At 41.4% G+C, this 13,586-nt stretch overlaps 2 protein-coding genes across 4 annotated transcripts in view; one reads left to right on the forward strand and one right to left on the reverse strand.

Moving 5' to 3' along the window:
- Positions 1-12,609, forward strand: part of CPVL (carboxypeptidase vitellogenic like) — a 128,225-nt gene extending 115,616 nt beyond the window's left edge. For all 3 annotated transcript variants that reach the window (XM_082692870.1, XM_082692872.1, XM_082692871.1), the window contains one exon: positions 12,343-12,609. In XM_082692870.1, the coding sequence (XP_082548996.1) occupies positions 12,343-12,447 (105 nt within the window). In that variant the 3' untranslated portion in view covers positions 12,448-12,609. The remainder of the gene's footprint in view (positions 1-12,342) is intronic.
- The window catches only part of LOC309845205 (uncharacterized protein), an 82,514-nt gene that overhangs the window by 26,096 nt on the left and 42,832 nt on the right, over positions 1-13,586 (reverse strand). The window contains exons 6-7 of the mRNA XM_082692884.1: positions 10,200-10,357; positions 127-4,133 (exon numbers count right to left, since the gene is read on the reverse strand). The gene's annotated coding sequence lies outside the window, so the exon portion shown is untranslated. The remainder of the gene's footprint in view (positions 1-126; positions 4,134-10,199; positions 10,358-13,586) is intronic.

Raw genomic sequence — 13,586 nt, forward strand, 5'->3', positions numbered from 1 at the left:
ACTTCCCAACACTCAGTGAATGTCTGGTGAATGAAAATCAAATTGGCCCCCACCTCATACTGACACCCATCTGTGTGTGTGTGTGTGTGTGTGTGTGTGTGTGTGTGTGTGTGTTAGAACCAGTACCTGGGTGGCTCTGTGGGTTAAGTGGCCACTCTTGGTTTCAGCTCAGCTCATGATCTCAAGGTTGTGGATCAAGCCCCGGGGTCAGACATCATATTCAGTGGGAGTCTCCTTGTCCCTCTCCCTCTGCTCCTCCCTGCCTCTCGCAAATAAATAAATAAACAAATAAAATCTCTAAAAACAAAACAAAACTGCATTTCTCAAGGGATGCTGTGGTCGCTGACCCATCATACATACCAAAGTGTCTTCTAGGAAACAGACTAGGCGTGCTAAGATAATGAATAGTTCAAAGCAATTCCCTTCAAAGGAGAAAGGATGCATTGTTTGTGTCAGCTGAAGACGATTTCCTTCTGTGTTACACAGGAGAAGAAAGGAGAAATATTCTGGGAAATAAATTTATGGGAGGAGTTGTAGAAGTTTCATTATCTCAGGGGCTGATTAGAATGTCCCCTCCTTCAAAAAAAAAAAATCGACTTTTTAGCATTTGGGGTTCTTTTTCTTTAAAAAAAAAAAAAAACCCACACAGCTTGCTTCCTGAAAACAAAGGAAATAATAAACAATGGCAACTCCCAATTTTACTCTGATTATTTGCCAAGAGTCCTCTTAGTTCATGTGGTTCTATTTCATTAGAGAGGGCTGATTAGCATAAAAAGAATGCTTCTAAATTAAGCTACCCAAATATGCACTTAGTTAATACTCAGAGAGCTAATTTATTGTATTATTTAAAATATAAATTGGATAGCAAATCTATTTACTGAGGTATAACAGCTAGGCAATGATGCATAATTTTCTCTTAGCTGTTGAGTGGTTTTTAATAATCTATTGAAATTTAACAGAGAACCATTTCATTATGGGAAGTGAATAAATACTAAGAAGACTAACATTTAAAGTATTATCCACACATGGAGAATAGGTTTTAAAAATTAATGATATTTGAGGAACAAAAAGGGAATTGGGGTTTGCTTTTTAAACAGTAACATTTTGTTGTTTTAATTTGAAGTGTAACCAGATCCACAAAATTGCTTGTGGAAATGTTAAACAGAGCCCAGAAATAAACAAGGTGGAGGGTGGAGTGGGGCAGAGAAAGGGGCAGCGTGAAGGAACAAAATAAAGTTGTCTTAAGATACTGCCCCATTGTCAACTGGACCACGGGTACTATTTTTGCTTTGGACAGTCTTTGGCTTGGTAGTGAAAACTGTGTGCCTTGTTTTATTTCAACCAATGCATCATGAAAATGTTGTGCCCAACATGAAATGTTGGCATGTCCTATGTCCTCAGTTCCTGGAACCTGGGGGCATTATCAGTTCTGGGGTTCCCTGAAGCTGTGGGTCAGGAACACAGTTGAATCTAGACCCCCTCTCTGGTTAATAGCTGTCCCACGCAGACCAGCTTTGGAATGTCACAGGGGCTCTGATACAAACAGAAATATCCATGAATGTAGTAGTGTGGTCTTGAAACTCTTCCTGCCAATTACACTAGAATTTCTTTGGGGGAGGGGAGAGGCAGGAATGGAAGCAGGTAGCAGAACCTTCTCATCTTTCTGCAAATATTTGATACCCGGCCCATCTGATTTCCTGAGCCAAAATTTCAGAGAGAGAGGTTTTGGATCTTATAATTTACTGATCTGAATAGATGTTTCTTTGATTTATTTTGGGAGAGAGAAAGAATGCTCTAATGTTTCCTCTTTCCCCAAGAGAGCCAAAATGTCAGAGAACCGGGGTTGGGATGGTAAACTGGCGTGGGGGGGAGGGGAGACACTGATTTATAGTGTTTGCCAATTTCCGTGGTGTAAATACTCCCACCATGGCTGATTGCAAGCTACCAGCATGACACCACACTGAACGTGGAGTTGGGCAGCAATGTGCACAGTCCGCTCTCCTGGACCAGTTGCTGAGCTCCAGCACACAATGCTAGAGCCATTCCCCCACTGCTGTCTGCAGGAGGTAAAACTTGAGCAGGTTGGCCAGCTCTTGTCTCCCTGTTCCCCAGAAGACAATGACTCTAGGTCCTCACACTCCCAGCAGAGTTTGCTGCTGTAACCCCTGCCCTCTCCTCCCAAATAAAACTACAGACATATATTATACAGTTAAATATTGACTTAAGAGTAATTAACAAACTGGATTTTGCTTTTTCCCTCTTTGTGGATTTTAAATATAAAGCTGGACATGGAGGAAGTAAAGTTTTGATTACTTCTTAACTGCATCAAATCCTGTGTTGCCAAGTGGGTTCTTAAAAGGGTGAAAAAGGCAGAACAGCTTTATGCCATTCTGCTAAGGCAAGTAAGGTCTTGCTTGCTTGACATTTCTGTGTGGGGAGATGGGGGTGTTTGGCATTGCAAGTGGTAAAAGCGGGTGGAGGGAAAGAATGGGATGGATCATGGTGTTGGCAGGTTTAAGGGATAAAATTCACTGTAGACAGTTAAGTCAAGCATATTGACAGAAGTTTGAGCTCATATTCAATCTGCTTTCTTACTTTAATTGGGACCTTTCCCGTGGGAAGGAAGAATTTATAGCATGGAAATAAAAAAAGAAGCCTGGAAGAGAAATAGTGTCCCTCGTAAACAATATAATTTTTCCTTCTAAAAAGTGTAGTACTATCTCTTATATTTATTAGTATTGTTGCTTCTGATCTTTCACAGCTCTTAAAGGGAAAAAATACTCCTTTGACAATAAAAAATGAAATAATAGTATGATGACTATTACTTGAGTGCTTAGTGTATGTCTATACGCATGTGGTGTGAGCTTATTATATATTTGTGAATTGAGTACCATCCAGTGGTTAATATGCATTTATCTCCTTGAATCCATACAGAAAGTTACTCTTTTTTAAAATATTTTATTCATTTATTTGAGGGAGAGAGTAAGAGAGAGAGAGAAAGCATGAGAGAGGAGAGGGTTGGAGGAAGAAGCAGACTCCCCACTGAGCAGGGATTCCCAAAGCAGAATTCGATCACAGGACTCCAGGATGGTGACCCCAGCTGAAGGCAGTTGCCCAACCAACTGAGCCACCCAAGCACCCCAGAAAGTTAAATATTCGTAGGGCAACAAACCATCCTAGATTGCCTGGCACTTTTTTAGCTTTAGCACTGAAAATCCTGTATCCAGGAATCCCTCAGCTCATGGAAAACTGGGACAATTTGTCACCCTAATTCTCCTTCAGATGAGAAAACAGAAGCAGTTAAGTCCCTCTGCCAAAGTCACAGAGCTGGACTCAAACCCAGACCTCCCAAATCCTGACTTCATGCTTTTGACCACCATGCCGAATCACTTCCTAGTACTGTGCTTTTAGGTTTCCAACAGCAATAATGATCAAGGGAAGAGAAGGCTATAACTTTAGTCATTCATATCAACCTTGCTGAAATTAACATATAGATTCTTGGAATTAATTGAGAAAAAATTTCCATAACTTTTTCTTTTTTTAATCAGAGACATTTACAGAACGTTGAAACACCTAGCTGATTTGGTGAGATGAGGCTAAGAGATTTGATTGAAGGGTCTTCACCTCTCAGGCATTCATTTTGTATCTCTCCAAAAAGACGGTATATTATTTGATCAACAGATTTCTTCTAATTTAAAAGTTCCCTGATTGTCAGAAGTCTGTTTTTTATGTTGCACAGAAATGTCTGTGCTGTTGATTCTCATCCTTCTATTTTGTCTTTTCTTTTGGAGACATAATGCTTTTTCTTAAAACCAGTATGAGCTTATTGATGATACATTGTTTTATTATGTGTCCTTTAATTTTATTCTTTATTTTAATTCTAGTAGAGTTAACATGCAGTGTTATATTAGTTTCAGGTGTACAATATAGTGTGATTCAACAATTTTATACAGTACTCAATGCTCATCATAAGTGTACTCTTTAACCCCCATCACATATTTCACCCATCCCCCCACCCACCTCCCCTCAGGTAACCACCAGTTCGTTCTCAGTAGTTACGAGTCTGTTTCTTGGTTTGTCTCTCTCTTTCGTTTTTTCCCCTTTATTCCTTTGTTTCGTTTCCTGAATTCCACCTATGAGTGAAATCATATGATATTTGTCTTTTTTTTTTTTAAGATTTTATTTATTTGAGAGGGAGAGAGAGAGAGCTTGAGAGGGGAGGTCAGAGGGAGAAGCAGACTCCCCATGGAGCTGGGAGCCCAATGTGGGACTCAATCCTGGGGACTCCAGGATCATGACCTGAGCCGAGGGCAGTTGCTCAACCAACTGAACCACACAGGCACCTGGTATTTGTCTTTTTGACTGGCCTATTTCACTTAAATTATATTCTCTAGGTCCATCTATGCTGTTGCAAATGGCAAGAGTCCATTGTTTCTGATGACGACTAATATTTCATTGTGTGTGTGTGTGTGTGTGTGTGTGTGTGTGTGTGTGTGTGTGTATGTGTGTGAGTGAAGTACACACACACACATCTCCTCTAGCCATTCATCTGTCGATGGACACGAACCACTTCCATAGTTTGGCTATTGTAAACAGTGCGGCTCTAAACATCAGGGTAATATCTGTCCTTTTAGAAACTACAGCACACATACTGACTTAAGAAAGTTGACTTCAAGTTAGTACATTTATCATTTCCCAGATGTGTGAGTACCTGACAGTACAATTTATGCCACCTTTTGTGCAACTGTCGCCTTTTTTTAAAACTTCTCTGTGGTTCATACTCCACAAGATGTTATTATTATTATTTACATTCTTTTTATTTACACATGTAAATTCTCAATTGCTCTTCATTCTCCTCCTTATTTTTGTGTATCTGTAGGGATGATCATCCTTCTTTCTTTTTTTTTTTTTAAAGATTTTATTTATTTATTTGTCAGAGACAGAGGGAGAGAGAGCGAGTGAGCACAGGCAGACAGAGAGGCAGGCAGAGGCAGAGGGAGAAGCAGGCTCCCTGCCGAGCAAGGATCCCGACGCGGGACTCCATCCCAGGACCCCGGGATCATGACCTGAGCCGAAGGCAGCTGCTTAACCAACTGAGCCACCCAGGCGTCCCATCCTTCTTTCTGAAGAACAATCTTCAAACGTTTCTTTACAGATCTGCTGGTATTCCTTTTTCCAGTTTTTTTTCCCCCCTTGAAATACCTTTATGCAGTCATTTATGTGGGAATCCTAGGTGGCAGCTACTTCCTTTTAGAACTCAAAGGATACAGCAGCACCTGGGTGACTCTGTAATTTGAGCATCCAACTCTTAGTTTCTGCTCAGGTCATGATCTCTGGGTCATGAGGTCGAGTCCCACATTGGGCTCCACACTCAGCATGGAGTCTGCTTGAGATTCTCTCCCACTGCCCCTCCCTCTGCTCTCTCTCCCTAATAGTTAAATAAGTAAAATTTAAAAAAAACACTCAAAAGATACAATTCCACTGTCTTCTAGCTTGCATTGTTTCTGTTACCTAGTCAGCTTTCTTGTTTCTTTTAAATTATTGAAAGTACAGTTTCTTTTTCTGCCAACTTTTAGTATTTTCTTTCTGTCTCTGGTGTTAGCAGTATACCAAATTATGTGCCCAGATGTGGCTAGTTTTCTCTGGGTTTTTCCAGCTTAGGTCTATAGAACTTCTCAAAGCTGTGGCTTGACAACTTCTGTTGATTTGGGGGAGCTTTTAGTCATGATTTCTATATTTTACTATGTCTTTTGCACAATGCCTTCCTTATCTTCTAATTCTGGGACTCCAGTTAAACATAGTTAAATAGTTTGTCATCCCATGGATTTTTTTCTCTTTTCTGTGTTTTCCATAACATCTTAAATAATTTGTTCATAGTTGTTTTAATTTTTTTAAGATTTCATTTATTATTTGACAGAGAGACACAGAGAGAGGGAACACAAGCAGAGGGAGTGGGAGAAGGAGAACCAGGCTTCCCGCCAAGCAGGGAGCTCAATGCAGGGCTTGATCCCAGGACCCCGGGATCATGACCTGAACCAAAGGCAGATACTTAATGACTGAGCCACACAGGGGCCCCGATAGTTATTTTAAAACCTATACCCAATAACTCCAATATCTGGATCCCTGTGGTCTCTTTCTGTTGTCTGCTTTTTCCCTTGTTGTAGTCATTTGAGCTTATCTTTTGGCAACACTACTACATTTTACAGAATGCTGGGCAAAAATATAGGAAAATGATGTTATCTTCCTCCAAAAATGCTTTAATTTTTTCTGAAAGGCAGTTAACGTAGGGACAGATCAAGTGGCTTCAGTCCGGGGCTGACATGGTGATTTGGTCCTGGATTTCAGATTTGGGGAGGGTTAACCTGCTTCTGGTTTTCATTACTTCTAAGACCTTGTTTCCCATGGGTCTAAGAGAAAGCCTAAGGAGCCATGCCTCCTTGACAAGCCTGCGATTCCAAATTTTATCTTTGGTTTCTTCTGCATTTTCTTTTGTTTTTATTTTTTTGTCTCCCAAGCATTCTAAGCTCCGCTTAGCTGTTCATTCTTTTATCTGTCACTTTTTGCTGGACTTCTTGCCAAGAGAAGCTTAGAAATTGGTGAATTTCTCAAAGAGAGAAGCAGGACAAAATGATCAGTTCACTTCTCTGTGATTCTCTTTTGTCCACACTCCTGGCCTCTCAGTTGGTTGCTTTCTGATACTTTCAAATAGCATTCCTTTTTTAAATTCAGCTTTTAGTGTTGCGGGGGTGGGAGGAGTGGTTTGACACATGCTGTTGCTGTTGAGTCAAAGGTAGAAATCCCAAATTATGATATTGTTGCAACTGATTAGGTAAGATGGTATATCTTGAAAGCCCTGAGGGAACTAACTGTCAGGTAGCACCAAAGCTACATATTGATAACTCTAGGGATATGTCCCACCATGATGGCTACATTTTGGTCAGCTAAAGCACCTTTCCCCCTCCTGTTCAAGAATGCTTTGCTACACTAGAAGTGCACACTGGTAACTCTCAAGTTTTCCCTATTTTGGGGAAGTTCAACCTTGATCAAAACCCAACTTTGGCTTTTGTAGGGGAAGAGGAGGTGGGGTTGTTGTTGTTACTGATTTTTTTTTTAAATGGGTTGCCCCATTCTTTTTTAGGAGGTGGCTGCTAACAAGCTTTGGCTTATTTTTTTATTCTCATTCCCAAGTACCTTTTGTTTTTTAGTATATTCTTTATTTGAGTGCATATTTATTCCATTTCTATGTGTGCTCAGTGTCTGAAAGCTAAAAGGTAAGATTTTATAAATATGAAATAAGATAAAAAAATAATAAACTGACTTTAGTGTAAATCAGAAACTATAACAAGCAAGATTTTTCCCTGTGTCTGCATCATCCTAGAGTGAAAAACAAGAACTATAAACCTATCCCATATTGTCCACCTTCCAAACCTGCCTCTTTCCTTCTTTCTCTGTTAATAGCACCACCCCTTGCAAAGCTGCCAATGTCAGAAGGCTGAAATGGGGGGGATGTGTACATGTGCTGGGAGAACACTTGCGCTTTACCTTGCAGCTGATTAGTCCCTGATTTTATTGCTTCCATCCAACATCCCTCTTCTCCTTCCCCTTCTCCCCATTTCTCCCAGACACCCACATCCTCTCTCACCTGAACAGCCGGCCTCCTAAGTCACCTCCCTGCCTCAGTATCATTTCCTCCAAATCAGCCCCCTCATTGTACATAACGTCATCTTTCTAGGATGCACATCTGAGCATATCACTGCCCTGCTTGAAACCCTCTTGGATACGTCTAGAATAGGCAACTCCGCAGAGACAGAAAGCAGCCTCCTGACTGCCGGGGGCATGCAGGGAGAGAATAGGAAGAGACTGCTAATGGATATAGGGTTCCTTTTGGGGTGATGGAAACATTCTGCAACGAGATAGTGGTGATGGTTGCACCACACTGTGATTGTATGAAATCCCACTGTTCAATTAAAAATGGTTAGAATGGTGATTTTAGGTTATGTGTATTTTAGCGCACACACACCCATCACCGCATCATATGGGGCATCGTATGGTCTCACTAGTAATCGTCTATTCAACCTTCCCTTTTCTTTCCTCTCTAACCCTCCATATGGGGAATGCTGTGCAGATTGTTGCTTGTTGTGGATGCTGTGTGGTTTTCACGCCCTGCTGCATTTGCAAGAGCATTTCCTCTGGGTGCCATGTGTCCTGACCCCACCCCACCCAGTACTGCTGCTGCTCCTCTAAGACCCCCACGAAGTCTCCCTGGACAAACCTACACCCACACTCCCAGTGTGAATTTCCTTCTCCATCTTGTCACTGCTAATGGCACCACTGGGAAACCCTTGCTGCCCAGGTCCTTGTTTCCAGTTCCAGGGAGGATTGTGTCTTTTTTTTTTTTTTTTTTAAGATTTTATTTATTTATTTGACAGAGATCACAAGTAGGCAGAGAGGCAGGTGGAGAGAGAGGAGAAAGGAAGAAGCAAGCTCCTCACTGAGCAGAGAGCCAATGCGGGGCTTGATCCCAGGACCCTGGGATCATGACCTGAGCTGAAGGCAGAGGCTTTAATCGACTGAGCCACCCAGGTGCCCCAGATTGTATCTTTTTCTAAAAAAAAAAAATTAATAAATAAATAAAGTAGAATGAAGCTTTAAAGTGTTTGCATAACCCTTTTAAAATTCATGACACATCTGTGACCCTCTGGAACATCTGGAATGCATGAGTTTGGAGGTTTCAGCTCTCGTGTGGAAACATCCAACATACAGAGTTTCTGATGATGAGACCATTTCTATCCAGGGAGCCTTGAGATGAATCCTGTCACATTTAAATACAGAATCACAGACCTGTCACATTGTGTTATACACCTCTAAAAACCACAGAGTGGTTTGTGTCCTTGATTTGTGAGTGGTGAGCAGCTTGGCTATAAACAACAGGGTGGGTTTTTGTTGTTATTTTTCCCCCCACATTCACATATTTATTTGAGGTTAACATCGGTAAAATACTGTCAATGTGCTAGGGGACATACTTTAGAATTTTGCTGTGTGTGCAAAAGACTTTGTTCCCAAATGAACTTTTCTTTCCAATCTTAATGACGCCATTCATGATGTCATTTGATCATTACATATGGCAGCTCAGAACCAGACTGGCGGTGATGCAGGTTACCGAGAAGGAAAATTGTAACACCCAACCTTATCACCTCTTCTTCACCACTTGATTACTGTGGTCCTAGAATGTGTGTGTGTGTGTGTGTGTGTATACCAAGAAAGCGGATGATCAAGAGAAAATAGACTAAGGTGAGGCCATGAGTAGATGTCAAACAAATTTCTGTTTGTATTCTCCCATGATATAAATAGAGAATTGCCTGGTATGTCAAAGAATGGAAAAGGTTCTTCTGAACAGCAGTTGTCGGAGGGCAGTCTTTTCACCAACAGCATTAGCATCACCTTAGAATTGTTAGAAATGCAAGTTATCAGGCCCTGCCCTGGACCTTCAGTGCTGGAAGGTCTAGGGGTGAGGCCCAGCATCTGTTCTAATGAGCTCAGGTGTTCTGATGCACATTCAAGTTTGAGAACCGCTGTTTTAAACAACTCCCTGAAACCAAGATTTCTTTTTTTTTTTTTTAAGATTCTATTTATGTATTTGACACAGAGAGAGATAGAGAGCAGAGGCAGAAGGAGAAGCAGGTTCCTGCTGAGCAGGGAGCCCAATGTGGGGCTCGATCCCAGGGTCCTGGGATCATGACCTGAGTCCAAGGCAGACGCTTCACTGACTGAGCCACCCAGGTGCCCCCCGAGATTTCTTAATGCTAACATAGGAATACAGTGTTTTAGGGTAATTTGATACAAGCATTTTGACCCTGGATTTTGAATAGGGATAACTGTTGAAAGAATAATGACAGTGGCTAATATTTGTTGAGTACCATCTAGGCGCTATGCCATATGTTCCATGGACATTATTCCATGAATTGCTCCCATAATTCCCAACTATCCCAAGAGGTGATACTTTTTTCTCTATTGTACAGTGAAGGCTCAGAGCAAGTAAGTGACTTGCCCAGGGTCATACAGCTTGCTGTGCTTCGAGTTGTGCTCCTGCACTCTGAGTCTAGGCCCGGGCCATAAAGCACTATGTTACCCCCCCATTAGCTGCAGCTCTGGTCGGGGAGGCAGGATGACTGTTCGTTCGGCTCTTGGACGCGGCTTACCGCTGCTGTTCAGGAGCACTGCTGCCAGAGTCATTTCCAGTGGAGGCAGCAGCTGGGTTTTGTCACAAACCCAACTTCCGTGAGTGTCCTCAGCTGAGCTGAAGTTGCACAGAATCACTCATCAGATTCCTGCCAGAGCCGGAGATTTGGATGGGAACCTACAGGAAGAGAATTGTAGCCTGGGATTGTGGGGGCAGCGAAAGTTCTTCTCTAGAGTCACATAAAGTGGCTGATATCACACATGTGTTTACTCTCAGCCTGTGGGTTTCCTGTCTACCATTTGCTTGTACGAAAATGGTAGATAGGCTCCACTGTCATGGCAGCAAGGCCCAAATGGCCATTGATGGCGTGCGGCATACACCAGGTGTTTCCAATTTCGTATGAGGGTTAAGTCCATTCTCACATCTGTAATGGTGGTCCACTTCCCTCACTTGCCTCAGAGGGCTGTTGAGAGCCAGGCAAAATGTTCTATGACTAAGCCGGAAAGTTTGGTTCAAATGTAAAGAATTCTCATACAAATACTAGGATTTGAAAAAAACAAAACAAAACAAAACAAAAAACACTGGTGTGTGCATCCAAAGCCAGGTCCCAGCTCATTCTCTGAGTAATAATTGTGTGACTTGGACAACCCTCCTAAGAGCTCCATATCACTCAGTCACCGAGGTTGGTATGAATGGAGCTCTCTGAAGTTAGTTGTGCAGTGTACAACTTGTGTAGCTGTGAGCTGCAAAGCAAAATTCACCTAATTGTCTTGATCCCACTTTCCTCACAGCAAGGTCATAAGATGCTGGGTGTTGGGGGTGGATTATTAATATATTAAATGCACTATGAAAATATATGTGTACTTTTCTTCTGTCTCAGTTCCTTTCTGATCGAGGCAGGTAAAGCTAGCTATGAAGGGCCTTGTTAAGGTGGCCTTTACCTGCTGATTTTGAGTTAGCAGCTAGAACTTACTGAATGTGATCCTTTTCCTGCCTCTGTTCTCTCCCTTCATCCACTACTAACTCCTGCCCACTTTTCCGCATATGCCAGCGGACACAGCAGGCCATATCGCTGTCTCCTGCAGGGGTTCTGCCAACACCGTGTCAGACATCGTGTCAGTTCTTTCCCTTTCTACTTGGAACGTTTGTTGAAACCAGAGACTTTCTGAATACAGAGACTAGTCCCCTCCACAGCCCCCCCGACCCTTCCTCCGCATTTTCCACCCCCATCGGTAGGACACCAAGCACAAGAGTCTGAACTTACCTTAACTCTAGGTATTTCAGAATACTTTATATATCTTGTTAGGTGTCACAGGTACCACTGCTATCCAAACTCAGTAAGTCCGCACTTAACACAAGTGCGTTTCACTGTGTGTTAATTTTACAATTACAAAATCTGAGGGAAGTGGACTGATACCCATTTTTGACTTTAAAACGTGTCAAAAAAAAAATAGGATGGATAGTGTGAGAAAATGAGTAAAGTGCGTGTTAATGAGAGAATCAAAGTCGTAAGTCTATGAAATTCTTTCAGATTTACTCTATGTTTGAATATTCTTCATCATAAAATGTTGGGAAAAGAGAATGTTCTATTTCTGTGCTACTCAAAAAAAAAATGGCCTTTTAAAAATTTGGGTGTCAAGGATTTCTTGTGTTTGTTTTTTTAATTTTTTGGAGCATCAAAATATCCCCTGTATTAATGGCCAAGACTAAGATGGCAGGTAGAGCTCAATGTAAGGGCCACGTGGCTCAGACAGAAGAGGAAGTTGGGTAGATTCCTCTCCCCAGTTGGGAGGCAGAGGTGGCCCCAGGTTAGGTCTTCACACCTCAGGGGCTCACCAGGTTAGAATAACAGACAGCACGTGCTAGCAGACAGCTCACTCCCAAAAGAAAAAAGACACTTTTCAAGCTCCATATGTGTGAAAGATGAACACAACTTTGTGTTAAGTTAAATAACCGCGCAACAATAAACCTCTCTTACCTTAAAGGGCCTATTATTAAAGCTATCAACACTTAGACAATCAGCGTATTCAAAGGCATGGATTGATAGGATATGTTCTATAGTTCATGGAAGCTCTAATAATACTTTAATCTGAACTAAAACTTTCCATTCATATAGAACATCCATTTCTCTAAAATTTTAACTTTTCTTTTTCTTCTCCAAGGTAATTGTTCGCGGTGGAGGACACATTTTACCCTATGACCAGCCTCTGAGAACTTTTGACATGATTAATCGATTCATTTTCAATAGAGGATGGGATCCTTATTGATGGATAAGCTGCTTTCCTAAAAGAAAAAACATTGCGGGGAGGGGGGGTGGTGTTAATCTTTGAGAAGAAAATTTTCAAAATGGAAACTGTCATAGAAATAAGAAAATTATCTTTTTATTGCTTTAAAATGTTTCTCATCAATAAAAATTATCCTTGAAACAAGGAAGGTTCTCCTTTGGGGAAGAGATGGTTCATGACCAAATTAACTTTAAGAAAATGCTACTCGTGCATCAGAATGACCTCTTAACTTAATGGATGGGAAGAATGGATTCTGAGACTCTGTTTCAGAGAGAAGCGGATACATGGAAGGTTGAGGTTTTGAATAGGAATTTTTGATTCCTTCTAAGTGCAAAGTGCAGTAAGTGAATAAAGTTATAACAGCACCTTGCTCTGTAAATAACAAAAGCTTTGTCATCGTATACACATCTAAGTGTTTGGTAAGTGTACTGGGTAAGAGCATCTAATTATCACAGGTGCGGCCATAAGAGTGGTGGGCTCGACTTTGGAATGTGGAGAGTCGGAGCAAGAAAGGTAGCTTGGAACTCTTTGAAATAAAAATCTTTTTTTTTTTTAAGATTTTATTTATTTATTTGACAGAGAAAAAGAGATCACAAGTAGGCAGAGATTCAGGAGGAAGCAGGCTCCCCGCTGAGCAGAGAATCCGATGCGGGGCTCGATCCCAGGACCCTGAGATCATGACCTGAGCCGAAGGCAGCGGCTTAATCCACTGAGCCACCCAGATGCCCCGAAATAGAAATCTTATATATAAAAGTAATAATGTACCAAGGAGATACACAGAGGTTCCTACTCTAAGAACACACCACATCTTTGTCTTTTCTTTGTTTTTTGCTTTCTCATTTTTCAGGGTGTTGGCTCATCTCAGGGGCACACATTTATCAGACAGCCTGCAGGCTGCATTACTTACCAGCCATTTTAAATTTGGGTTTTAAATCCTGTACATCTTTAAGCTAAATAAGGAACAAGCTTGTTTTGTATAATTGTCAGAATATCACAAAAATTTGACATAATCTGGCATCAAAATACATACATTTATAAACAGGCATACATTAGTAATTTTCCAACTAAAATGTCACATCTTGGTCTATCTCTCCTGTTTATGCAACATGTGCTCTCATCTC

The sequence above is a fragment of the Mustela nivalis genome, assembly GCF_964662115.1.
Source record: "Mustela nivalis genome assembly, chromosome: 12".
Classification (NCBI taxonomy): domain Eukaryota; kingdom Metazoa; phylum Chordata; class Mammalia; order Carnivora; family Mustelidae; genus Mustela; species Mustela nivalis.